The sequence below is a fragment of the Pseudopipra pipra genome, chromosome 27 (assembly GCF_036250125.1).
Source record: "Pseudopipra pipra isolate bDixPip1 chromosome 27, bDixPip1.hap1, whole genome shotgun sequence".
In the NCBI taxonomy this organism is placed as follows: Eukaryota; Metazoa; Chordata; class Aves; order Passeriformes; family Pipridae; genus Pseudopipra; species Pseudopipra pipra.
In genome coordinates, this window is record NC_087575.1 from 4,472,235 (window position 1) to 4,497,602 (window position 25,368).

At 49.7% G+C, this 25,368-nt stretch overlaps 1 protein-coding gene across 4 annotated transcripts in view; it reads left to right on the forward strand.

Moving 5' to 3' along the window:
- The first annotated feature begins 450 nt into the window (after window positions 1-450).
- The window catches only part of CRTC1 (CREB regulated transcription coactivator 1), a 40,571-nt gene continuing 15,653 nt past the window's right edge, over window positions 451-25,368 (forward strand). For 2 of the 4 annotated variants that reach the window (XM_064637550.1, XM_064637551.1), the window contains exons 1-6: window positions 456-662; window positions 17,039-17,155; window positions 21,743-21,880; window positions 22,981-23,042; window positions 23,769-23,863; window positions 25,162-25,247. In XM_064637550.1, the coding sequence (XP_064493620.1) occupies window positions 483-662; window positions 17,039-17,155; window positions 21,743-21,880; window positions 22,981-23,042; window positions 23,769-23,863; window positions 25,162-25,247 (678 nt within the window). In that variant the 5' untranslated portion in view covers window positions 456-482. Of the gene's footprint in view, window positions 663-17,038; window positions 17,156-19,001; window positions 19,050-21,742; window positions 21,881-22,980; window positions 23,043-23,768; window positions 23,864-25,161; window positions 25,248-25,368 lie in introns of all 4 variants that reach the window. The other 2 variants (XM_064637548.1, XM_064637549.1) reach the window with 2 other exon arrangements.

A 25,368-nucleotide genomic window follows, 5' to 3' on the forward strand; every position in this document is an offset into this window, starting at 1 on the left:
CCAGGGATCAGGACAGTGCCAGGGATCAGGACAGGCACAGTGACAGTGCCAGGTCCGGGGACAGGGACCAGGACCAGGACAGGGACCAGGACCAGGATCAGGACCGGGACAGGGACCAGGACAGGGATCAGGACCGGGACAGGGATCAGGACCAGGACAGGGACCAGGACGGTGCCAGGGATCAGGACCGGGATCAGGAGCGGGACAGGGACCGGGACAGGACCGGGACAGTGCCAGGGATCAGGACCAGGACCGGGACCGGGACCGGGACCGGGACAATGCCCGTGCCCGCTCCCGCGCCCCGCGCGCGCCCCCGCGCCCCCCCCCGCGCACGCGCCTTCCCCTCCCTCCTTCCGCGCATGCGCAACCTCCGCCCCCTCACCGCCCCCTCCCGCCCCGCCGCCGCCGCCGCGCACGCGCCCTGCGCCCGCCCCCTCCCCTCCCCGCCCGGCTCCCCGCCTTTCCCCTCCTCGCGCAGGCGCATGCGCGCCGCCCCCCCCCTCGGCCGGCGGGGAGGGGGATGCGGACGGGGGAAGATGGCGGCCTCGAACAACCCGCGGAAATTCAGCGAGAAGATCGCGCTGCACAACCAGAAGCAGGCGGAGGAGACGGCGGCCTTCGAGGAGGTCATGAAGGACCTGAGCCTGACCCGCGCGCACCGGGTGAGGCTTCGGCGCGGGCCGCCCCCGGTCGAGGCGGGCGGGCGGGCGGGCGGGGGGGGGTTGTGAGGGGCGGCGCCCCCCCCCACCCCCCGGAGCCCCTCGGGCCGGGGGCAGCGGCGGCGCGCGGCGGGCGGGGCGGGCAGCGCCCCCTGGCGGGGGCGGGCGGCACCCGTGAGGGGGGGGCGGCCCCCCCTCAGCCCCCCCTTCACGGTACCACCCCCCCAAAGCCCCCCCCGGCCTCCTCCATCCCGGTTCGGCGGCACCGGGCCCGGCCACCGCGCCCGCAGCATCCTCCGGAGACCCGCACCTGCCGCGGGGGGAGGCCCTCCGGTGTCTCTCGCCCCCAGGCCGGAGGGTCGCGGCATCGCGGAGCGGGCCCCGCCGGGCTGGGCTGCGCCGGGGGGGACCCTGCGAGGGGGATGAAGGGAGGGGAGTCCCGGCTTCTTCGCCGCGGGATGAGGGAGAATCCCGGTTTCATCACCTCAGGACAGGCCGAGGGATGAGGAGGGTCCTGGTGTGTCACCTCAGGACAGGCCCTGGCTCTGAGGGGCAGCTCAATTCCGTCCCCGGGGGTTGAGAGGGGTCCCGGTACCATCACCCCGCTGTGAGGGGGGGGCCGGTTCCTTGTCCCAGAGCTGAGGGGGATCCCGGTTCCTCCAGCCCGGTCTGGGGGGTGCCCCAGCTCCTCATGCCGGCACAGGCCGAGGGCTGAGGGGGGTCCTGGGGCTGGGGGGGTGTCCTGGTGCCTTCAGTGGAGGCCGAGGGGGGCTCCGGGTTCCTCACCGGGTTGAGGTGGGGGGTCCCAGCCCTGCACCCCCCCCTTTGGAGCCCCTCGGAGCATCCCCAGCCGCGGGCACGGAGCCCCCTCGGCCGTGCGGGGCTGCCGGGGCTCGGTGCCGCTCGCGTTGCTCCCCTTCCACTCCCGGCTGTCGTAGGTGCAAATTGCTGCACTTCCAAACCCTCCCCTGGCTTGTGATGTCTCCGCAAAAGCCCATCAGCAGAAATTCCCGGCGTAACGAATGCGCTTTCCCCGGCGGGCACGAGAGACGCCTCTTCTGGTGCAGATTTCTGGGATGTCGGGGCTGTTCTGTGCCCGCTCTCTCCTCTCACCTGCCCGTGTCAACATCTTTGGCTTTTAACCGTTTAAAGAAAATTCACAATCCTGTTCTTGCGGCCGAAGCTTTGCAGGGACGCGCGGTCGGGTTTGCGGTAGAATGTTTTCCTTTTATTCCTCCGTGTCGGGAGAGGGTAAATATTTGTTCTGAATTGGTTCTGCTGCCGGCTGGGTGTAAAGGAAAAGCACCTGCCTCTGTCAGCTCCTGCCTGGGAAGGCGTGAGGCCGGAGCTCACGCTCACCTGGGTGTTGGTGTTTCCCAGAGGATGCTCTTGGAGTTCCCGTTGGAGTTAGCTGGGAGCAGAGTGAGGATGATTTGGAGATGTTTGCAGTGCCTGGAGCTGTCCTGTTTCTCACACCTCTGCACACCTGCCTGGCTCAGCATCCCAGGATTTCACCTTTAGTGGTCAGTCCTTGCTGCCACTCCAGAGCTGTTCCTCAGGGAGTTCTTGCTTGTGCTTCAGTTAACTCACACATTAAGCATTCACCTTCTGCAGGATAACTCAGAATCCCAGTTCAGTTCCTCCCAAATCCGGGTGCCCCTGACCTGGGTTTTGCACATGGAAACCCATCATGCTTTCAAGAACCTGGTTTTGAGGAAAGGACCCAAGATGAATAACTTTTCTGAGGATTCTGGGTACTGAAGTGATGGAAACACTGACCAAAAGAGCTGAGTAAAATGTCTCCTTTGTAGGCTTTTTCTTCTAAATTCCATGATTTCATCTGGGTTTAAAATGCAGCATAAAAGCAGAAAGGGGTTAAGCACAACTTTGCTGTTTGCTCTCATTTTCATTTGGCAACCAGCACTTTGCTGTCAGTTTGAAAACGCCTTACTCAGTCGGTGGAAGTGGCCCAAAATCTCTGCTGCCTTTTCATTATTAGTAATTGTCTTTTTGCAATGTTTACCATCTTGTCTGGTTTATTGTTGGTTACTGGTCGGAGCAGAGGCAGAAATTTACTGTTCCTCCATCTCTTGTGCCTGCACAGGCTGTTTCTGAGCTTCCTTTCTGTCTTGCTCATCCTCCCCCTGTTCCCACTCTCGGGTCCATGTGGGATTTTTAAGCCCTGATCCATCTTTCCTGCCCGGGACAAACCGGAGCGTGGCATCAACCCCTCCTTCATCGCCCTCACCCCGGTTAGGGGGGGACAAAATAAATAAGAACTCCTTGGAAAAAGCCCCAGCTTTGGTTTGCAAAGGGTGCCCCCGTTCTCTGGAGCACCAGAGGGCTGTTTTTCAGCTGGCACTGGGGATTTCTGGCATTTCAGTTCCCTGGGAGGCGCAGACCTTGCGCAGAGCGCGGAGGTGGGTGGTCGATGGAAGCTCTGGAGCTGCTTAATTGTCTTGTGAGTGGGACCTTGGTGTTTATAATCCAGAGCTTTCTGCCAGTCCCATAGTAACAAAGTGGGGGAGGAGAGGGGGAGTGATTTTTTTGGTGGTTTTTTTTTCCCTACGTGACATTGACTCCTGTATTTTGTTTGTGGTTCTGCTCCTTGCTTTTTTTTTTTTTTTCTCCTCATGTGAAGCTTAGGATTTCAGGACTGATTTCTGGGCTTGTTTACTCTCAGTTCCTGGTGTAACTCAGCCCCAGTGGTGCTTGATGCATCTATTTACTCACAGCAGGCTGGTGCTGCCCTTTAAAATCGTAATTAACAAAACATTAACGTGCAGCTAACGAAGAGAGCGCTCGAGCCCTTCGATGTGTGGCTCTTGAAATGCTGAAAAACGTAAGATTTTTAAAGACAATTTGTGACCTGCATTTTAAGGGTGGTTCTCGTTCAGTTGGTGATTTTCACAGCTTTCCAGGATTGGTTATTTTTTTTTAAAATCCATAGTTAAAGTCACTTAATTTGGAGGGCTTTCAGTGGGAGCTGTGTTTGAGCTCCCTCTGATGGGCCTTGCAGTCTTACCTTGGGAAAAAAAAGGCCCCCTTTGTCCCCCCAGACTCCAAAAAGCTCCTCCAAAGTGGAGGTGGCTGTCTCCCAGCCCCACCTGCCCTGAAATGAAAACAGGGAATTCAAATCAAATTGGAAACGTGGTGCAAAAACGTTTGCTTGTGTGTCTTTATCAAAAGTTGTGTTTTGGTGAGTTCTTGAAAACCCGCGTGAGGTAAAAACTCGACGTTTATATTTCAAACCTGGGTGGTTTTAAATACAAAAATCCTACTTTGAGCTGGGTTTTCCCAGGTGGAATGTGTTGTGATGGCACAGGTGGCCATTTGACCGAAGTGGGATTAAATAAAAATAAAGGAAAAGGCTGCAGTTTTGTGTTTGTGTGTGTGTGTAAAACACACACGTGGCCCCTGCAGTGAAATTTGTACTTACAGATGAGACAGTTGCTCATTTACTTGTTCCTGCTGGCTGGGGAAGAGATCAGAATATCTCTTTGTACATCCCCAGCTCGTCCTTAGATGTAGATAATATGCAAAACAGTATTTAAAAGCTTAGTTAAATCAGGAATGCTAATCTGCTTTTAAAAATGAGAAACACTAATGATGATGATGATGATGATGATACAGAGCCACAGTGGCTCCTAATGTCTCCAGCGGGGTTTTTATTAAATAATTTGATAAAGAAGAAATTCCTGACGACATAATGGTGGTTTTGAATGTCTGAGGGATATTAAAGAGATGCATCACAATCAGGGCTGAGCCCTCTGAGCACGGAGGTTGATGCTTGCAGTTGGAAATTCAAGTTAATAGTGAGTTCCTCTCAAATCAGAAATGGTGCTTTGTCAAGCCCCAGATGGTGTGTTTGAACTTTCCCAGGCACAGGGTTTGGATCCCGAGTTTGCACGTTTCCAGACCAGGAAATAGGTGGGTTAGGCTTTATCTGTGACTGTCCCCTGATGGCTCTGATGAATCCCAGAATCCCTGAGGCTGGAAAAACCCTCCAGGACCGTAAAGTCCCCCTGTGCCCCATCCCCACCTTGTCCCCCAGCCCAGAGCACTCAGTGCCACATCCCGGGGTTCCTTGGACACCTCCAGGGCTGGGCACTCCAAACCTCCCTGGGCAGCCCCTGCCAGTGCCTGAGCACCCTTTCCATGGAGAAATCCCTCCTGGGTCCAGCCTGACCCTCCTCTGGCACAGCTGGAGGCCGTTCCCCTTGTCCTGTGTTGACATCCTGTCACCCAAGAACCAAACCAGTTGTTTCCAAGCCACCAAAGATGCTCCACGTGCCACAACCACCAGCCTTGGGTGAGAACAGCACTGAAGGTGCTGCAGGTGGGATGTGCAGTGTCCTGATTCTTTGAAGGAATGGTTGTAGCCCGGGCAGGGAAGGCAGAGGTGAGGGACCCACGGGGCACAAAGGATCCCTGTTCTTGTGCAACCCCGGGCTGAGCTGTCCAAGGTAAACACGGAGCCAGCTCTGATCTGCCCTGCTGGGGAGCTCACACACTTGAGAGAGCAGGGCAAGGTTTCTTCTGGGAGACCCAGGCAGGTTTCCTTGTGGTTTTTATATTTTTTTTAATTTTTTTTTAAGGAGACAATGCCTTTTTTTTATGATTATCCCCTCCCTCCCACGCACTGCAGCTGCTGCAGCTCCGGACAAAGTCTTTCTCTGTGCAGTGGCCAAATGTGTCGGGTTTAATGATGTAGCAAAGCTGAGAGGGGTCTGTAGGCACGTGAGAGTGATTGTACAACTGCTGCACCTCCGTGTTTCCTTGGAATTCTCAGGGTGAACGTGTGGAACTCTGCTCCGGGTGCTGCCTCTCGGTTTTATTCAGCGCCAGCACTGGAGTGGGGAGTAATTTGCATTTATAGAAGGTGCTCATTTAGTAAGAGAAGACGTTCTCAGGGTGATGTACAGTCAGTTCTTCCAACCCTTTGGGGCTGGTTTGGGGTTTTCCCTCGAAACAAGCTGTTCATGCAGAGCTGAGCTGGGCCTGTGGGCACCACCCTGAAAACTTTTTGGTCTGGGTGCTGATTTTCTTGGTTTTGAATTTTATACATTGATATCTTTGAGTGCCAGGAGCTGCAGAGCTCCAGAGTAGAAGTTCCAGAGGTGACAAAACCCATCAGTGAGCAGGGTGTGTTAATCTGAATTACAGGCTGGTATCAGCAGGGCAGAGGTGAACGAGCCATCTCTGCGTGAGGAAAACATCCCACCACAAAAGGGTGCAAGGGGAACTGTTCCTAAAGTACTTTTCAAGAATATCTGGTATTGAAAAAATGTGGCCTGGGGGGGCAAACTATCTTCAGGTAGAATGGAAAAGGGCTGTTCTTCAGAGCTCAAAAAAAAAAGAGGGGGGAAACCCCCGAGGCCTGGAAAGCCCAGAAGGTGATGGTGTGAGGGCAAACCATTTTTAGCTGCAGTTTGGTTTCTCGGTCCTGTGATTTCTTATTTAAGTTCTTCGTCACATAAAGTGCATTTTTATTCTTCTCTCACCGTCCTGCATCACCTGTGCTGGTTTGGAAACAAAGCTGGTTGAGATGTGCTGTTCACTCAGCTGCTGCTTCCTGTGCTGACCGTTTGTCGCCGGGTTTATAATCAATTTATCAGTGGCATTGATTTTAGTTAGAAAGCCTCGACTGCACTTGAGGAATATCGAGGCAGCAGCACAGTGAACATTCCAGTGGGAGCTTTCCCTCCTGAGCCACGTGGGGGGGACAGCAGGGATGGACCATATTAAACCAGACTGAGGGGTTGGGGTGTTTGGAGGCCGCTTGAACCCGGGGAACTTCCTGCTCGGATGAGGGGTGTGAGTTTTCCATGGGAAATCCCTCCCTGGGAGGGGGGGGAGGCCCTGGCACAGGTTGGGCAGAGAAGCTGTGGCTGCCCCATCCCTGGAGGTGTCCAAGGCCAGGTTGGAGCACCCTGGGATAGTGGGAGGTGTCCCTGGCCATGGCAGGGGGTGGAATCAGACAATCTTTGAGGTCCTTCCAACCCAAACCATTCCTCGATTGTCCGACTCTGTGAAATCCTCGAGTGTTACCGAGCGCTTTCATCGGAGCGGGAATCAAATCCCGATTTGGCAACAAGTGGACACCCTCTGATCAATAGGGATTTAACCAACATGTCTTCAAGGCTAAATATTTATCCCTGTTCTCCACCCTCCACCTCTGACTGCAGAGGAGCCTTTCCTTGGGCAGCACTGGGGCGGTTTCGCTGTCCCCGACAGCATCGATCCCTCCCTCATGGGCTGGTCCAGGCTGGCATCGATATTTCTGTGCCTAATGCAGGCTCTGAAACTCAACTCGACTTCAGGGTGCTTTGCAGCAAAAGTAATACTGTACCTTTTTTAAAAAAAGGAGGAAAGAAAAGCAGCTTTTCTGCTTTAAAGGCACGGTCCTGGTTGTGGTGGCTGCAGTTTTACCCCGGGGTTTTTGTAGCTGGGCTGGAGGAGCTGTGGCCGTGCAGCTGAGGGTGTGTGGTCACTGAGGGGTTGGAGGGAGTGAGTGAAAAGATGCCAACTGCCAAAAATCTGCTGGATTTTTGGGGAGCAGGTGCTTGCAGCAGCGTTCATTTTGTGACAGCAGCCGGTTGTGACCTCGGTGCTGCTTCCCTTTTGCTTTTGGTCCTAAAGCCCTCACACTTTGCTAAACAAATGTGGTCCCAAAGGCTTTGGTGCCCCATCCCTGGGAGTGTCCAAGGCCAGGCTGGAGCAACCTGGGACAGTGGAAGGTGTCCCTGCCCGTGGCAGGGGGTGGGACTGGATTATCATTAAGATCCCTTCCCACCCAAACCATCCTATGATGGTGTGAGCTTGAGGTGGCAGCTGGACCTGTGAGCCTTTATTAACTCATCAGCTAAATCAGTGTCTCTGACAGTGCCTCGGAGTTAATATCTGAAATGTTGCTTTGGTTTGTTTGAAATGCTTGGCCTTTGGTGCTGCTGGAGGTGATTTCCAGGAATAAGATCTCCGTGAGGATCTCCATCTGCTTTGCAGAAGCCCCTGTTTATCAACCAGGGATGTTTTGGCCTGATGTCATCGGGACCTTGTAAATCACCAAGTTTTAACTGGGTGTTGATAATAGCCTTTGTTTTGCAAATTATTTCTCGGGAACTGAAAATTCTCCCCCTTGTACCAGAACAATCCTCTGCAACAAAACAACAACAACACACACCCACCAAAAATAATGAAGTGGAGGAGGATGAAGTGCTGCAGCTTCAGGCTGCAGTAATAATCCTACAGCACTTTGCAACCCTCGTTCTCAAAGTCTGTGTTTTGCAGGCAGGTTTTCTCAGAGTGTGTTTTGCTTCCTTGCCTGGTCTCTCACTTTTCCTGATGATGGGGAAAATCTCCTCAGTGCTGTCCCTGCTGGGCTCCTCGCTGGTGTTCTCGCTGGGGTTACTCCCGGCACGATGTGTTAACGGCAGATGCAGCTCTGCCAGATGAATTCTCAATTAGTTTTGATACCCAGCTATTACTATTTATGTGAATATTATTTTCCTTGGCCGGCCCCGGTCTCGGAGGGGAGGGAATTGGAGTTGATATCCCGAAATATATGAATTTCCAGGCAGATGGTGATAGCTCCCAGCTCAGACAGTGGATTGGTGACACGCTGGGGCCTCTTCAGCCCCGCTGCAGAAGCAGCACGTGAAGCTGTGCAGGAGGTTTTTTTTCCCAGCTCTGGAGCCTTGAAGTGATATTTCAACATCCATAAGCTGGATTAAAGCAATAAAAAAACCTCAGTGGGAGAAGGGAAGACAGAGATTGTTCCATAAGACTGACTTCTCACCTTTTTATTCCTTGCAGAGTCTCAGTGTAGGTTGTATTCCTGGCATCCAGTCAGCAGCCACTGGTTGGAGTGGTGGGACTGGGTTTGTACCTGCCCTGTTCCCCCTCCACTAAGTGAGGGGAGAGGGATCCATAATACCTGATTTAATATTTATTTCATATCTTCAATCTTGCCCAAGTTTCCAGCAGGCAGCTCCGACTGAAATGTCTTATTGACCTTCTCCTTGTAATTAGATTTTCCTCTGGTGCAGGGAGGGATGATTGTGCTGAACGAGCCTCCTGCACTCGAAGAATTTGGGCTCTCATGGCAGATATTTTTGATACCTGGAGGATTTGTCTGATGCCTCATCTTCAAAGCTGCAGTTTCCTGGAGCTCATGGCCACTCTCAGTGCAGATTTAGGTGCTCTCTCATTACTGATAAACCCCAAAGAGCACCAAACATGCCCTGCTCGGCTCCCAATTTACGAAACTTGTAGGGTTACATAACTGAATTTTCATTCTTTAGCTAAAAATAAAAAATGGAACATAAAAGCTATTTTTATCTTGCTTAATGAGGGCATCTCTGCTTTTATTTCAGCTTTTCTGAGGCACTTCAATGGGAGGAATGGGGATGGTTTAGGAACTTTTGGTTGGAGCTGGACGTTGGTTTTGCGCCGCTGTCCATCGAGCAGCAAACGGGTGCCTTGCCTGCTCAAAAGGACTGTTTCCTTTAAAACCACACTGTTAGCTAATAATGACCATAAAAACAAACAGATTTTGGAGGGTGTCACGCCACCCCTAAATACAACAAAAAGAACTCTTTGCCTTCTAAATATCAAATAATAACCGAGCTCCGAGCGCGGGGCCCCCGCACTGGATTACACCGAATTATCAGCAGCACCCACAGCTCCCTGGGCTGAAATCTTGCAGAAAAGCAAGGGTGGCACTTGCTGAGCTGCCACGGGCTCGGGTTTGTTTTTGAAAGCAGTGAAATCAGGTTTGGTGCCTGTTGTAGCTTTGCTTGGCTCCCTGCCCGGCGATAGAGCACAACTCGGAAGAATAGTCACTATTTTAAGGCTCCAGTTTGCTGTATCCTGTTTTTACTTGCTACTCAGTTGTGACTGTTAAGTTTTAAACAGTAAACCTTTGTTCACCAGAAATAGCAAAGTGTTTTCAAACACGGAGCCACAGCCTGTGCATTAAATTTGGGGTCTTTGTGATTAGGGCTCGATTTATTTATTGGAATTCTGCAAGGTGTGTTCTGCGCCCTCGGACCCCCAGACAGTTCATGGTAATTAATTTCTGGGAGGAAGTTAAATGCAGTTAGTGTGTGAAGAAGTGCTCAGAATAGAACAGAAAAGAAATAAACCAGAAATAAATAATAAAAACCGACTGCAGCATTAAATGCTGTTCCCTTCTCCCTTCAGCCCTCCCCTTTCTCCGCTGAAATCCGACGTTCCGCTTTGTTTTCTTTGGGTTCCCAGCCATGAAAGGGTTTGGGATTTGAGTGCAGCGTGGATTTGAGGTGGTTTGTGAACATGAAGTGTCTGTTGGGGTGTGAGATCTTTGCACTTTCACATGAATTTTGGAGCCCTCTGGGGGGAGAGGGCCGGGCCTGTGTGTGTTTTATAACCCCGTTTCCTCACGGTTTTATGGCCGAGGCGTCTGGGGAGTCGCTCGCAGCTCCTGCAGGAGAATCTAATGGGGCCTTGGAATTTGTAGATGACTCATAACGGGACAAAATAATCCAGTTAAGTGATTTGAGGTCTTAAATAATCTCTTCAGCAGGAAGGTGAAGAAAACATGAACTCATGAGTAATAATTGGCTCTCTTGGAGTGCTAAAAGTGCAGCGCTCGCGGCTTGGCCGGGCCTCAGATGATTCCTGCTCAGCTTTGCTGATCAATACGTGTCTCAGCTCTTATGAATGAGGTTTATTTGCCTGCCCTGTAATGCTTTGAGCAAAGTGTGGTTGTGGTGCAGTTGGGACTCGCTGTGATCCGTGGGGGGTGTCCTGGGCAGGGCCAGGAGTTGGACTGGAGGATCCCGGAGGGTCCCTTCCAGCTCGGTGTTTCTGGGACAGGTTTCTCTGGGGTTGGGTTGGAGCAGTGACCTGTTGCACCTCAGCTCTGGGGGGGGGGTCAGGGCTGGCTCAGCTTTTTTGGGTTTGCTTTTTCTCCCGTTCTCTGCTCCACGGGCCACCCAAGTGACCGAGGAGGAGCCTGGGATAGGGCTGCCCCTCAAAAATGGTCCTTGCCTCCCACCTCTGCTTCATGGACGTGCTACCTGCCAAAATTCCATGGGTTTAGCCAGTCCTAAGCCAACCTCAGAACAGGAATGCCTTCCTCAGCTGCCTGGCATCACAGTGGAGACCGGGATAAGGACTTACTCCATCATCTCCTTCCTCCTTGTCAAAGCACTGAATATTCAGATTTGCCTCATTTCAGAGAGGCTTTTCTGCAGCTGCAGGGGCCTCCTGCAGGTGTTCCAGCCTTGGAGAGCTCGGGATTTTCCTGGTAAGTGACTGGAACTGCAGGATACGAGCAGTGCTATCAGGTAACCTTTCCCTAATCAGATTTATCAAGCCCCAGGTCAGCTGCCTGGCTGCCCCCTCGCCTCTGCCTGGCAGTTTGCATTGCTCTTAATGATGAAAAACCCTTCTTCAGATTCCCAGTTTGTTTTCTCATGGCACCTGGAGGGAGCTCCTGTTTCCTTCCCAGCTCTGTGAGATGGAAGAGCAGAAGAGCAGGATTCTGCTTCCCCCTCTCTCCAGTGAGCCCCATGCTGGGCCCGTGTGAGCTGGGACACTCCAGGCTGCAGCAGAGAACGTGTCACCTCCCTTTTTGGTGTTAATCCCTGAAGTTTTGGAGCAAATTTGGGTGTTTTAACACTGCAGCCCTCGAGCAGTGCATTGGGGAGTGTGCTGGAGCATCCTGGTGGGAATCAGGAGCAGGGCTGGCCTCGTGTTTGCTCTGAGGAAGGAGCTGCTTGTGGAGTGTTTCAGCGTGGCAGAAACAAAGCTGTTGCTCTTTTGTGGCTGCTAAATTCCAATGTATTACAACAGCTTCCTTCCCTAAAAAAAAAAAAAAAAAAAAAGATGAAAAAAAGAAACAGAAATGCTTTTTTTTTTTGGCCTTTTCCTGCATTTTTGTTCTTACTGGCTGCCTTTGGCTGCCCTGAGAGCCCTGTTTGTGTCCTGACAGGGCGATGGGATAATGGAACAAATACTTGAGAGTGACTGAGCTGACAGTGGTGGGGATGGAGGAGTAAACAATGATGTAGCAGTTCTGGGCCTGGGGGGTCACATCCAGTTCATACCATATGTCTGCATTTATTTTTTTTTTGGGGTAATTTTCACTTAGTTTGTAGTAGACATTTGGCTTCCTGTCCTGGCTTGCTTGGCCCTTTCCCTGCCATCTCCACTGCTCCAGGACACCCAGGGGAGGCCAGAAAGTGGTTGGCAGAGGCAACAAGGGAAACTTTTGCTTAAACCTCCACTTTTATGAAAATGAAAACACCTCTGACATCCCCAAAAACCCCTCAAACCCTTGCAAAACGTTCTGTTACAAAGCTGCTGCTGGAATAGTTGAAGTCCCAGGGGAGCCAGGCAGAGCAGCTGCTATCACTGTGGATTATACCTTTCCTCTCAACCTCAGCCTTCATTTCCTCTCCCCGCCTTCCTGGGAGGAACAGCTGTGCTTTTGGATCCTCTGCTGCTCTTGGAGCACGCCTTGGAACTGCAGGAAATAAGTGACTTTAGAAATCTGGCTCCAGGGCCTTTCTTCCTGAGTGTGGCAGGGGGAGGAACACGAGGGCTCCTCTCTCTTCCTCCGGGATAAAGGAGGCTGGGGAGTCTCCCCCCTTGGCTGGGATGGGGCTGAAGGAGCTGCCTGTGCTCCTTCCATCCCAGAATTCCCCCCTGGGCCTCCTTCCCTTCCTCCTTGCCATGGATGGGTGATTATTCCCAGAGAGAAGCCCAGTGTCCCTCAGGGAGGAACAGGGATTTCACAGCTCCCTTTTTTTTTATCTCCTCACCTCTGGAATTCCAGAGGTTTTTTATCTCCCTCTGTGCTCAGAGTTGGTGTCTTTTATCAAAGAACTTGAACTGCAGCTTCCTGATATTGTGCCTTTTCCTTTGGCAGAGGAGCATTAAATACCCTGTGGGTTTACACCATAAGGATTATTTCCCCCCTTTCAGGGTGTTTTCTGGATTGAAGATAAACTGTTATATCCAATCTATACAATCTATACAACAATACACTTACATAATTATATATATTATATAATTATATAATTATATAATATGCACCTGCTTGGGTGAAAGGGAAAGTATTGATGTTATTGCATTGCCCAATGTTAACTTTTAATGACCTGGAAAATTAAAATAAAAGGGCTCAAGTTGCAAATCCATCCCTTTGTTCAACTGGGTGAGTGGGAATTTTAATCAGTAAAATGTAAATAGTGGAAGTGTTTTTAATTGTTTGCAGTAAATGGTCAAAACCAGGGCAAAACTGTAAAAACAATCAGCATTCACTTATCAGCTGTAAAAGCATTATATAGATTAAAAAGTCAGGCATTCCAAAAGTCCTCATTCATCCCCTCTCTGTGAGCAGCAGGATATCTTTAATTAATTTATCACATAGCCCCAAAACTGCATCCTCTGCTTGTGAAACTTGTTCTCTGCTCATAACTTCGTGTCCCCTCATTATTGATCCTCATTTTAAGCCCATCTTTAATAAGATTGTGTCTGAAAACCTGCTGTAATTAATGAACTGGTGGCCAACACTGAGATCTTCCTTTCCTTGCCTTACTGGGATTCTCTCTCTTATTGATTTGTGATTCCTTCCTCGTTTAATTAAACAAACCCAGACAGTTTTCCTGGTGGTTTAACACATGAGCAGTTATTTTAATGTATATTCATTTTAGGAGCTGTTGGAGTAGCGAGTGCCCAGCGTTTCAAATTCACATTTCACTGTGAACTTTGCAATATTAACAGGGAAGGGTTCACTTGAGGGGAAGGAGGAGCCAAACTCCTGGTTGTCAGAGTTGCTAACTGTTGGAGAATTTTTGGCAACTTAAAGAACTATTTTAAGTGACAGTTGCAGGGTTAATGAGGTGATTTGTGGCTCAGGCTGCCTCACCACTAAATCAAAATTCTGTGATTCATTAGGTCCATGTGAAGGTCCCTTTTTTCTTTTTTTTTTTTTAAGACTCTATTTGCTTTTCTTATCAATTCTGTGAATGGGGAGAGAAGACAACAATTCCCCAGGGATTCCACCAGTGAGTGCCTCATCCTGAGGGTTTGTTTGACTTGGTGTTTGGTTTCACCCCGCAGAAGGAACCCAGAGCAGGGTTTGGGGAGGCACAGCTTGGCCTGGGGTGTTCCTGTTCAGTGTAACATCAAAAATTCCCCTTCTGAGATCAATCCCAAAACTCCAGGCATGAGGATTCCTGTCTGTGGGGGCTCGGGGTGAAAACCTCCCTGAGCAATTCCAGGGTGTCCAAGCAGGGGGGGGAAACTTTGAACTGATTAGAACAACAGGATTTACCTTTAATGCAGCCTCTGAAACTTCCAGTTAATCCTTTAAACGGAATTTAATTCCCAATTAAGCTGGAATAATACTTTTCTAAGGTTAATCTGCGCTGGGTGTGCTGAGGGGAGAGGGTTTGGTGAGGGGAAAAGGTAAAATTCAGAAGAAAAGCTTGGTGTGGAAACTGCAAGGCAGCAAAAGAACCTTTATCACTGAGATCTGGCTTCCTGTAGTCATCAGATATCTGGGGCTCCATCAAAGGGACACTCCACCCTTTCATTATGAGGATGGGGATCCAATTTTAAAGCATTTTAAAAGAGACATTTGTAGTGGCTTTGGGTTGACTTACCAAATCTTCCACCTGAGTTCTGGCCACGAGTTTTGTAAATTGGCCCAGAATCCTTTTGTGAAGAATTTCTCCAATTTATTTATTTTTTAATAAATTCTCCCTTTGGTTCCCATCTGCGTGTTTTGGAGGCTCAGAAAGGCTGGAGGAAAAGCGGGGTTGGATTTAGGGACGTGTTCCTTTCTTGTGGTTTTTTTTTATTTTTTTAAATTGTATAACTTGAATCTCTCCCTACCAACACATCTGGTGTGTCCAGCAAACCTGAACCCAAAGGGAAAAATCGAGGTGGTTATAGAAATGCTCACATAAAAGATTTTTAATGATTCAATTGGATTTTAAAGGAAAAAAAAAATGAGGATTTTGAGGAAGAGAAACGCCGGCGGAGGGAGAATTACAGGTTCAGTTGGGATCTGTCGTTTGGGAAACATTTTTTCTGAACAAGAAAGCCAAGCAGAAATCAAGTGGTTTAACAAGCAAAAGCTGTTTCCTTACCAAAAGCTTCCTTGGGAAAGGGCTGGAATATTTAGCAGTATTTTCAGCTGTCAAGGAGCTGTTTTCTTGGCCACGTAACCCAGAAATGGCAGAGCTGTGATGCAGAGTCACCCAGTTCTCATGGTTCAAGAAATTAATAAATCTGGAGAACACTAAGTAATTCCTTATCACCCTCCAGTATCTGAATTCACAGGGAATCCAAGCTGCACTAATTGAATCCAACCCCAGGGGAGAGCAGCGGAGTCGTCGGGAGGCTCGTTAACATTTGGGGAGGAACCGGAATTTGTCTGTTCGGAAAAGGCTTTTTTTTGGTTGATTTTCTTTGAAAAGAAACCTCCAGTTGTGCAGTGGACTGGATCCATCTCACGAGGAGGATGAAGGGTCACTTTAGTCACAACCTCTTGTTTTCCTGGGGGTGGGAAACCCTGGAAAAGTTTGCCCGGAGGAGCTGCGGCCGCCCCACCCCTGGGGTTGCCCAAGGAGCAACCTCCTCTAGTGAAGGTGGTTGATCTTGAAGGTCCTTCCAGCCAAGCCCTTCTTGGGTGGTGTGATTTCCAGAGCTGCTTTCCCCCGTGCTCAGCTCCCTCCCATCAGATCAAAGCCCCACCACGAGATCTGGACTCTCTTTTTTCACTGAGAAAGGCAAACACAGAACTGCTTTGCCTCGAGGTTTCCTGTCAGAGTGACAGGAGGGGCTCTGTAACATTTAAAAATGCCTTTTTTTTTCTTTTTTTTTTGTTTTTTTTTTTTTCCCCAGAAGTTGCTCAGGACACCTCACCCTTGATCTTCCCAGATTGCAAGTGGCAGTTGTTGATGGGCTCCAATAAGCGGCTCCTGGGAGGCAGGAGAGGAGCAAACACAGCCCCCCTGGCCCCGGTGTGGTGATGGATGAGAGCAATAACAGCCAGCAGCTCTCTGGGTTCTGGCACACAACCCCCCCAGTGTTTATGGGAGGGAGAGCTGCTAAAATTGATGGGCCAGCAGAGCCATTGCACGGGCTCCTCTCGGTTCCCCGGCCCTCGTGTTCCCTCATTTCCACCTTAAAGTGCAGCAGGAAGACAAATGGTCGTGACCTGCCCTGTCCTGGGGCTCTTTGAGGTGGGTACAGAGCGAGGGGAAGCCAAAATATTAAAAAAACATCAAGCCCCCCCCTCCTCCCCGGGTGCCTTTCGGAGCTGCTTGAAAGGAAACCAACACCTGTTGAAATAGTTACTTCAACGTTTGGCCCAAATCCCAAACAAGCCTTTTTTTTGTTGGTTTTTTTTTTCTTTTTAACAACAAAAACATATGCAGGGGCCAGGGAAAAAGCACAGCTAGTTCTGATATTGTGCTTTTTGTGCTCTGCAGCTCCGAGCTGGAGGGGCTGTGACTCATTCAGTGAGACCAGCACAGTGTTTCTCCTCCTTCCACGTCTCGCTGGCTTGGATTTGTGTGGCAAATCCACACTGAAAGCACTGAGGGGGGCTTTTCCTGGCTTCCTGAGCCATTTGGGATACTTCACACTGGGAATGTTTCCTAAGACTTGGGGCTGAGGGGGAAAGCAGCTCTGAAAATCACACCAGCCAAGAAGGGGTTGGGTTGGAGGGACCTTGAAGATCTGCCCTCTTGGGAAGGAAAAAACCCATCAGCCACTTAGGGACTGGTGTCTTGAGGCTTTTGAGAGCTCCTGGTCAAAGGCTGGACATGATCTTGGGAGTCTTTTCCAACCTGAATAATTCTGTGGTCCACGGAGAGGTTTCATCTCCACGAGTCGTCTCCTAAATTGGGGATCAGTTCAGTCCCTCAGTTGGAGCAGAGATTGGAACTGTCTGTGTAGCTGGAAGTCGGTGTCTTCCAGGGAAAATTCTGGGAATAAAAGGGTGTTTGAGTTTTCTAGGGAGAGTTTGAACATCAGAGAAATGTGTGCACTGTTGTCCACCTGTAGCTTAGTGACACTTTGCAGACCATCGCCTTCATTCCCATGTTTCCCTGTCCAGTGAGGAACTCCTGGTGGTTTGTTTTTCCTTTGGGGTTTTCTTTGAAAGCCTCTCTGCCTTTTCTTTGCAGACCTGTCTCTGCCCTTTCTCCAGGGCTTTTCCTGGAGCAGGAAAGCAGAGCAGTGTGGAGGAGGTTTGCCATTCATTCCCTGGGATCCACACTCGAATCCGTGTTGTTTAGGGGTGGTTTCCCTTCTCAGTTGTGTCAGTTCAAACAGTTCCAATCATATTTTCCCTCCTCCTTTTTTTTTCTTTTCAGCTACAGCTGCAGAAAACCCAATATTTGCAACTGGGCCAGAGTCGTGGCCAGTACTACGGCGGCTCTCTGCCAAATGTGAACCAGATTGGAAACAGTGCCATGGATCTCCCCTTCCAGGTGAGTCCAGGGGGTGTTCCTTTGCATCTGTGGATTCATTCCATGCCTGGATGCTGGGTCAGGACCCTCAGCACAGCCCCCTGCTTTAAGAACTCTTTGCTCCTTTGGCAAATGGGATTGTGTGGATGGTTCTGTGTGGGGTTGGGAGGCTTTGGGGTCAGGAACGCTCTGAGTGATGCAATTCCTTTGTCAGGGAATATTCAGGGGGTGTTTTTGTTCAGTACCAAATTCCTGAGGAAATCTCTGTGAATTCAAGCAAACTGGAAGCAAATTCAGGTGATGTGGAGCCTGCTGGGAGCTGCTGGTGGGGTGTGTGTTCCCTGGGAGTGATCCTGGGACAGGAGAAGGGCAGTGGGACACAAGGTGGTAGCAGAACAGTCCCTTTTTTTTGGGCTGGCTGAGGAGGAAACTTTGAGGTGTCCTGGCTGTCTTTGTGACTCCAGAGTGACTCCACAAACAGAAAATCAGTGTTTTAGGTGAACATTTTGCTGTTTGAAGCACGTCTGGACAGGAGATGTTGTACCTGGATCGGGTGGTGGATCCTCTGAGCACTCTGATTTCTCTAATTAGTTGATCCAGGGCGCTCAAAATAATTAACATTTCTGCCTCAGTTTTCCTTTTTTGAGCAGTAACAGTTACAGTTCAGCTCACAAGGATGTGGTCAGAAGGAAATCTTGCAGTTTGTGGTTTTCTGATGAAGGGCTGGTTAATAAATGTGGGGAAACTCGTTGACCTGCCTGTGGAAATAGGTGGAGACAACTGAATTTGGGCAGGTTAACAGCCTGAACCTTGGGCAGGAGGAGAAGCAAAAGCCTATTTTAATCTGGTTGCCTTTTGGGAATACAGTGGGTTTGGAGTGGAGTGAAATCCTTGGGGTTACTCCACATCTCTCTCCAAGATTTCCCTTTAACTCCTTGTTAGGGAGGTTCAGAGTTCCTGTTCCTTTTAAGCAACAGTATTTCAGTATTTCTGAAATAGCATTTCAGGGCTTTTCTGGTGGTTACTGCATAGACTGTTTCACTCCTGAGCTGACAAAGGGAATATCCCCAAATTTCCCAATGACTGGAGGAGGACACACAAACAAAACTCTAGGGGTTTGTAGATTTTTTTTTTTCACACACACACACATAGAAAAAATACAAAACTCCAAGAGTTTAGAGATATTTTTTTTCACACACACATAGAAAAAATAGAAAACTCCAGGAGTTTAGAGATTTTTTTTTCACACGCACATAGAAAAAATACAGAACTCCAGGGATTTAGAGATTTTTCACACACACATATAGAAAAAATACAAAATTCCAGGGGTTTAGGTATTTTTTTTAACACACTCACATAGAAGAAATACAAAACTCCAGGGGTTTAGAGATTTTTTTCACACACACATAGAAAAAATACAGAACTCCAGGGATTTAGGGATTTTTCACAGACACACATAGAAAAAGTACAAAACTCCAGGAGTTTAGAGATTTTTCATGCACACACACATAGAAAAAATACAAAACTCCAGGGGTTTATAGATTTTTTTTACACACACACACGCATAGAAAAAATGCCAAACTCCAAGGATTTATAGATTTTTCACACACACACACACAGAGAAAAAAATCCAAAATTTATGTTATCCCAGATAACAAACAGTGAGAAGCAACAACACAAACCCTTGTGTTTGCATGAGTGGTGAGTTCTTCCCTTCCCCAAACCTTAAGTTAAAAACACTGGAGATTTTTTTTCAATTATTTTTTAAGTTAAAAAGAAGATTTCCGAGGCGAAGAGCCCGGGAGTGGTTTGTTGTGTCTGCTGGGGGAGCGTTGGTGTCTGAGCATGTTGGTTCTTTGATTTACAGCCCAACGGAGCTCTGGCAGAAGCCTTTGGAGCAGTTCCTGTCTCTTTGGTAAACAAGCATTTAGGTTTGTGCAAATACGTATTTCGGACTGGCCCTGTTTGCCCAGGTGGATACGTATTTCAGCACAGCCCCACTGCTCTGCCCTGCACAGCATCTCTCTGCCAGGAGTCCTGCCCTGGCACCCCAAACCAGGGGTTGGCCCTGCATCCCAGCCCGGAACGGGCACCAGAATTCCAGGCTCCCTCCCTGGCCTTGCTGCCCTGGGATTCCCTGGGATTCCCTGGGGTTGATTCCCTGGGATTCCCTTGGGGCAGACAGGCCTGACCTGGGGGTTCAGCGAGCTCTGAGCATGTGCATGTGTGAAAGGCCGTGGGGAATGAGTTCCCAAATCCTGCTTGGCACCGGGAGGCTCTGGAATATGAACTGTCCTAGGGCCCCCCACTGCTCCTTCCCCCTCATCCACCTCCTTGGTTCAGTCCTGAAGTCCATTCCTGAAGTCTTGACCAATCCCAAAAGGACACTTGTAGAGCTCGGAGCTTTTTCCTTCCTGTCTGTATTTACCTGCTTTTTTGGATGGTTTGTGGGGTTTTGGGGTCTGGTCTCAAACCCTTTCATGTTTTCCAGGGAAGTGAAACACTTCTGCTCCTTCGTTTTCCCAATAAAATCGATGCTCAGATCTGGTTTTTGTTTTTGTTTTTTTAAATTACAGTTAAATATCTCTTGCCCTGCTGGGGTTGGGATTTTAATCAGGGAACGTTGTCCTGGTGTTGGGCCCAGAGGAAGTTTTATGGGAAGCCAGACCTGTTGCAGGTGACATCCAGAAGTGTTTTCTGTTTCCCTGAGTCAGGGACTCACTTGGGATCTTTGCTCCTGGAAAACCAGAGGGCACCATTGCCCCCAGGTTCCTCCCCCTATAAACTGTAGCTGGAACACGCTCCATGTTTATTTATTCCACTGCTGCACTCAAATGAGACTTTTGCTGGGTTTTTAATAAGGAGGTTGTGCCAAAAAAAAAAAGGCAAAACACAAGAAATAACTATTTTTATGTTCAATTTTTTGTCTCCTATGCATTGGCTTCCTTTTAAATTCCAGGTGAGGGCTGCATTCCGTGTGCTTTGGGCTGCCTGCTCCTTTTTTTAGCAGCACCGTGGTGAGACCACTGACAAGGAAATTGCTTTTCCTGTTGACCTTCCAAGCACATCTTTGCAAATTTTGCTGCCTTTTGGGCTCGCGGGGCTGTGGCAACAGTGCAAGGAGGAGCTGGAGACCTTTTGTTGGCTTGGGATTATAAATATTCCCACTTCTGTGCGGGGACAGAACTAGATTGTCCTGTGGTGTTTGCAGCAGAGATTAAACCACCCTGTTTTATTTTGAATGATTTAAAAAATTGAGATTCCGCTCGAGATTTCTCAGCCTTCATATGAGAAAGTGAAAAGTCTGATCCTGAGGGCTGAGAGTGCTTTAAAAACTCACTGTGCTCCTTTCCAGCCCCAGGTTGACTTAAATATTCTGCTGCACAGAAAGTGTTGGCCTTGAAATGAAAAAATAAACAGCACAACCACTCTGCCTCCATTTCTGTTAACACAGGCTGTGTGTGCAGAGAGGGTGAGGAGAGAAAAAGGGTTCAGAGGAGCAGAAAGGCTCGTTAAAAAGTTATTACAAACAAAGCTTTTAAAAATAAATGTAAAGCTTTTTTGGAAAAGAATCGTTTCAAACAGCCAAAGCTGACACTTGGAAAAAAAAAGAAAAAAGAGAAAAAAAGAAAAAGCAGAAGAGCTGAATGTGGGAGCCAGATGGTTCCATGGCTTGGCAGACAGGACAGTGCATTTGCCACGTGCAGCACCTGAATGGAGGAGGAGGAAATTTTGGATTTCCAAACAGATGGTGTTGAGGGACTCAGCAAAGCTGTTCACATTGGCAAGGAGTGGAAAACTGGGGAGGTTTGGTTTTTTTTTCCCCCCTCAGAGACCCATAAATTGCCGGTGGAGGACGAGCGGAGGTCGACCCCTCGGTACTTCCTTTGCCCCCCCCAGGTATAGGCAGGGAAGGGCTTTGGAAAATGTGGGAGTTTTCCAGTTTAGCCTGGGAATTCATCTTCCCCTGTCCTTTCTCTGCTGTCCTCATCCTCTGAAATATTTGCTGACAGGTCTCCACTGATAAGAGCCCAGGTGGGACCGTCCCACCCCGGGTCCCGGAGGGAGCCGAGAGTCACCTCGGAAATATCAGACACCGTCACTTTTTTCTAGACAGAGGAGGAAGGAAACTGCTTTTCTTTTGCTTTTCATTCTCTCAGTGTCCCCTTAAAATAATTCCCAGAGGGAGGGGTGAAAGGAAGCCCCGAGAGCAGGCGGCGCGTTCGGAATGTCGGACTCGCCGCGCGTCTCCTTCCTGCGTCTCCTGCCCGTGGGGTCGGCATGTTCCTTCTGGATGCACCCTGCATGCTGCACCCAGGGCATGTGGACACAGCTGGCAGCTCCCTGCCACCCTCACACGGGGGGTTTTAGGGACAGGGAGGCCTGAGAGCTGATCTAGGAGAGGGCAGGTCCAGCATGGTCCCCCTCTGGAAGGAGAGCCTTGGGCATCCTTCCGACCACGGAGGGGAACGTTGCCGTGATGACACTTGTCCAGATCTTGTGTGAGTGTGATTCCTCAGAACATCACAGCCTTGCACACACCCCGAGTGGGTTCTGGGCAGCCTGTGTGTGGATTTTCCCGTTCCTGACTTGCTGTGTCTCCCTCAGACTCCGTTCCAGTCGTCGGGGTTGGACACGAGCAGGACGACCCGGCACCACGGGCTGGTGGACAGAGTGTACCGGGACAGGAACCGCCTGGGCTCCCCCCACCGCCGGCCCCTCTCCGTGGATAAGCATGGAAGACAGATATCCTTTGGGGCAGGACTCCCAATGACATCACTGCTTCCAGTCCCACAGTTCCCTCCTTCCTCCTTCCCCTCCTCACCTGGGCGAGTCGTTCCTGTCCCTGTTGGTGTCACCTCTTCTCCTGAGCTGTGGCCTGGGCCAGAAGTACCTAAAGGGAGCGTTTCCCTTCCCCTGTTTCCTCAGCTCTGAGTGGGGATAATCCTGCACAGGGAGCTGAGGGGGATTGGGATCCTTTGCTGGGTTGGTGACAGCCAGCAAGGGCTTCCCTGGGGGCAAATCCTGCCCAATTCTGCAGCCTCCTGTGATGGGGTCACTGCCATCGTCTCCTGTGCCAAGCTTTTGGCAGTGTCCCACGTGATATCCTTGCCTCTAAGCTGGAGAGTCATGGATGTGATGGATGGCCCTGTCAGTGGGTAAGGAATTCCCTGGATGGCCCTGCTCCCAGAGCTGCAGTCGGTGGCTCAGTGGGACCAGCAGTGGGTGTCTCCCTCGGGGTTTTGGGGTGTTCCACGTCTTTGTTGGTGACATGGGTGGGGGGATCGAGGGCACCTTCCACAAGTTCACCAGCTTTGTGGCCCCCAACATGAGAAGGACACAGATCATCTATTTCCAACCCAAACCATTCCCTGATTCTCTGCAAAGTCTCAGGGAAGCAGAATTCCCCTTTGGATCCGAGTAAATCCAGCCCGGGATAATTTTTGCAGTTGGTTGTGCATTTGATTGCAGGTTGATTCATCCCCTTGGCATTTGCCCAGCCATGTTTCCTCTTGCCACGTGGGAACACCAATTAGCTGATTATTCCTGACGGCCTTAAAATGTGCCACCGTGGGGTTGGGTTGATGGGGCTGGAGGGGATGTGGGGATGGGGGAGTGGGGGGTGGTGGCTGCCCAGGGAGCAGTTGGATCTGCAGGAAAAGAGGACCATTCTCTTGCTGCTCAAACATCACAACAATCCCCGTAATCCTTTGGTTGGAGTGTCCTTTTAAAGTTCCCCTCGGTGCCTTCTGACGGGCTAATTGGAATTATTCTTAGGAAAAGATTTCCAGTGGGCCTCCTGCTTCAGTGAGGAAGTGCTGTTGTTCCCCTTAACTCAGGATCACGTGGACAGCTGTCCCTATGGAACAGTGTACCTGTCCCCTCCGTCGGACACCAGCTGGAGAAGGTTGGTGGCACCTCGGGCGCGTGTTTGGGCTGTTCCCTGACCCTGCAGCACCTCCACACCTTCACCACTCCCCCCAGCACGAGCTGGGGTGCCTTCCTCAACCCAGAAATGGGGTTTTCCTTTGCTTATGGTCCTTGTGGGTGACCCTCTTTGAAATGAAGGTGTGTCAGCTTTTCCAAGGTCAGCCTTGATATTCCAAGGCACAGCCCGGAGTTGTTGAGCTGTGACTTGTTGCCCTACGTTCTCAGCTGAGGGCTGGTTCATCACCAGAGGTGTGATGCCCACGGACATTCCCATCCCCACAGTGTCCCTGCATCCCAAACCTCTCATTTTCCCTCCCTGCCAAACAGGGACAGTTGTTTTTCAAACTGTAACCAAAGTATTTATAAACAGCTTTCTGCTCAGAAGGGGCATTATTTGATCCTGCATGACCTTAACAAAGCTGAGGAAATTCTTTTCTGACGAGGGCAATCAAATTATCCTGTATCCCTCTCAATCCCTTTATTGAAACAGTGGCTCTTCAAACTTCAAATTTGTCCTGCAAATTGATTGTTTCACGAGGAAATTGTCCTTGGGATGTGCCATATGTAGATTTTTGGGTTTTAATGCAGAGTGTTCAGGTTTTACTGAGCTGGTTGCGTTGATCTGAGAGATTTAAATTCTTTTATTTAGAGCAGCTGGCAATAAAAATATCGTGGGTTTTGCCTTTTTTTGTTTTGTTTTCAGGACAAATTCCGATTCTGCCTTGCACCAGAGCACCATGACTCCAGCTCAGCAGGAATCCTTCTCTGGAGGGTCCCAGGACATGCAGCAGAAAAGAGGTAAACAGGGAAAAATGGATACAGGTATTTCTGCCATCCAGAGCATTCCCATGATCTCCCAGGGGGGATTGGGAAACACAGCTCTGCTGCTGCTCCCTGGATCCATGACCCTGGAATGGGAGTGAGGGGCCATAATGACCTTTGTGGGTGCTGAAATCCAGAGAAAAATGATACAAAACTAAGCAAGAACATTTCCCTGAGCCCCAAATGGTGTTATTTTGACCCTTCTCCCTGGGCTGGTGAGTGCTCCCAGTGCCACCAAAGGTTTGGAGTGACTTCCAGAGCAGCCCAGGGATCCCAGCAGTTCACTCAGGGATACAGCACCGGGAGGGAGCCAGGCTTCCTCTGGGTTTTTAATTTAGGGCCTGGAGATTCCCCAGGGAACATCCCCTGGGAGGCAGCACTTCCCAGCAGCACTGAGGACATTCCCAGCTCCAGGCTGGAGCACCACACTTCTGGTGCCCTCTGCTGGGCCTTGAGCCTGCTCCAGCTCGGGAGACACGGCAGCACTTGAGCATCCCAAAGGTCTTTTCCAGCCTTAACAATTCCCTGGTTCCGTGGGAAGCTCTGGAATCTCTGTGGGGAAGTTTAATCCCTCAGCAAGGATGAACATGCAACACAAACTTGCTGTGCTGTGGCTCTTCCCTGTGCTCCTGGAGCTGGAAAACATGGAAAAATGGTCCTGTTCAACAGTGTTCCCTAAATTTGGGTTTGTGGCTGTCGGTGTGAAATGTTCCTGTGGATTCATCTCTCCCTCTGGGCTTCTTTTGGTGGTGCTTTGTCACCTTGTTTGAACCAAGAAATGGCCTTGGACTGTGGAGAAGCAGCAGCTTTATAGTGTTTCTCTCTCCCAGGGGGGATGGATTGGATTGTTCCCCCCTGGAATTGTCCTCTTGGCTGCCCATGAGATGTCCCAGGTGGAAATCACTCGTGCAGGATGCAAAAACCAGGCCCCAAACACTCCCTTCCATTGAAATCCAAATGGAATCCATTTAGATCTTTAGCCTTAGCAGCCTAAATTGGAGACCAGAAGTCTTTTAAAGTATTATTTGAGTGGCTTTTTTTAAAACTGATGATGTCTCACTGATTAATTAGTTAATTAAACACAATTTTAGTCTCTTCTGCTTCCTGGTATCTTTGTTTTTTTTTAATGAGTGTGACTGTTTCAAACTCGCTGATAATTCCTCAGCATTTTTCAAATGGTTCCATTTCCAGTCTGAAAATGTCTTCCTGAGAAGCTTCATGTTATTGATTATTAATTCTATGATTTTTTTTTAATTATTGTTGTCCTGTTTTAGTTTTGTTGCTGACTGTCCCTGGAATGGAGGAAGGCACCTCAGATGCAGACAAAACCCTCTCCAAGCAAGGCTGGGACACTAAAAAGGTGGGAATTGCACCCTTCAAAATGTAGAAATGTTATTTTCTAAACATATTGAGGTAAATGAATGCTTGAAATATTGTCACCACTTGAAGAGATTTGAGATTAAATGTTGTGTTTAGAAACA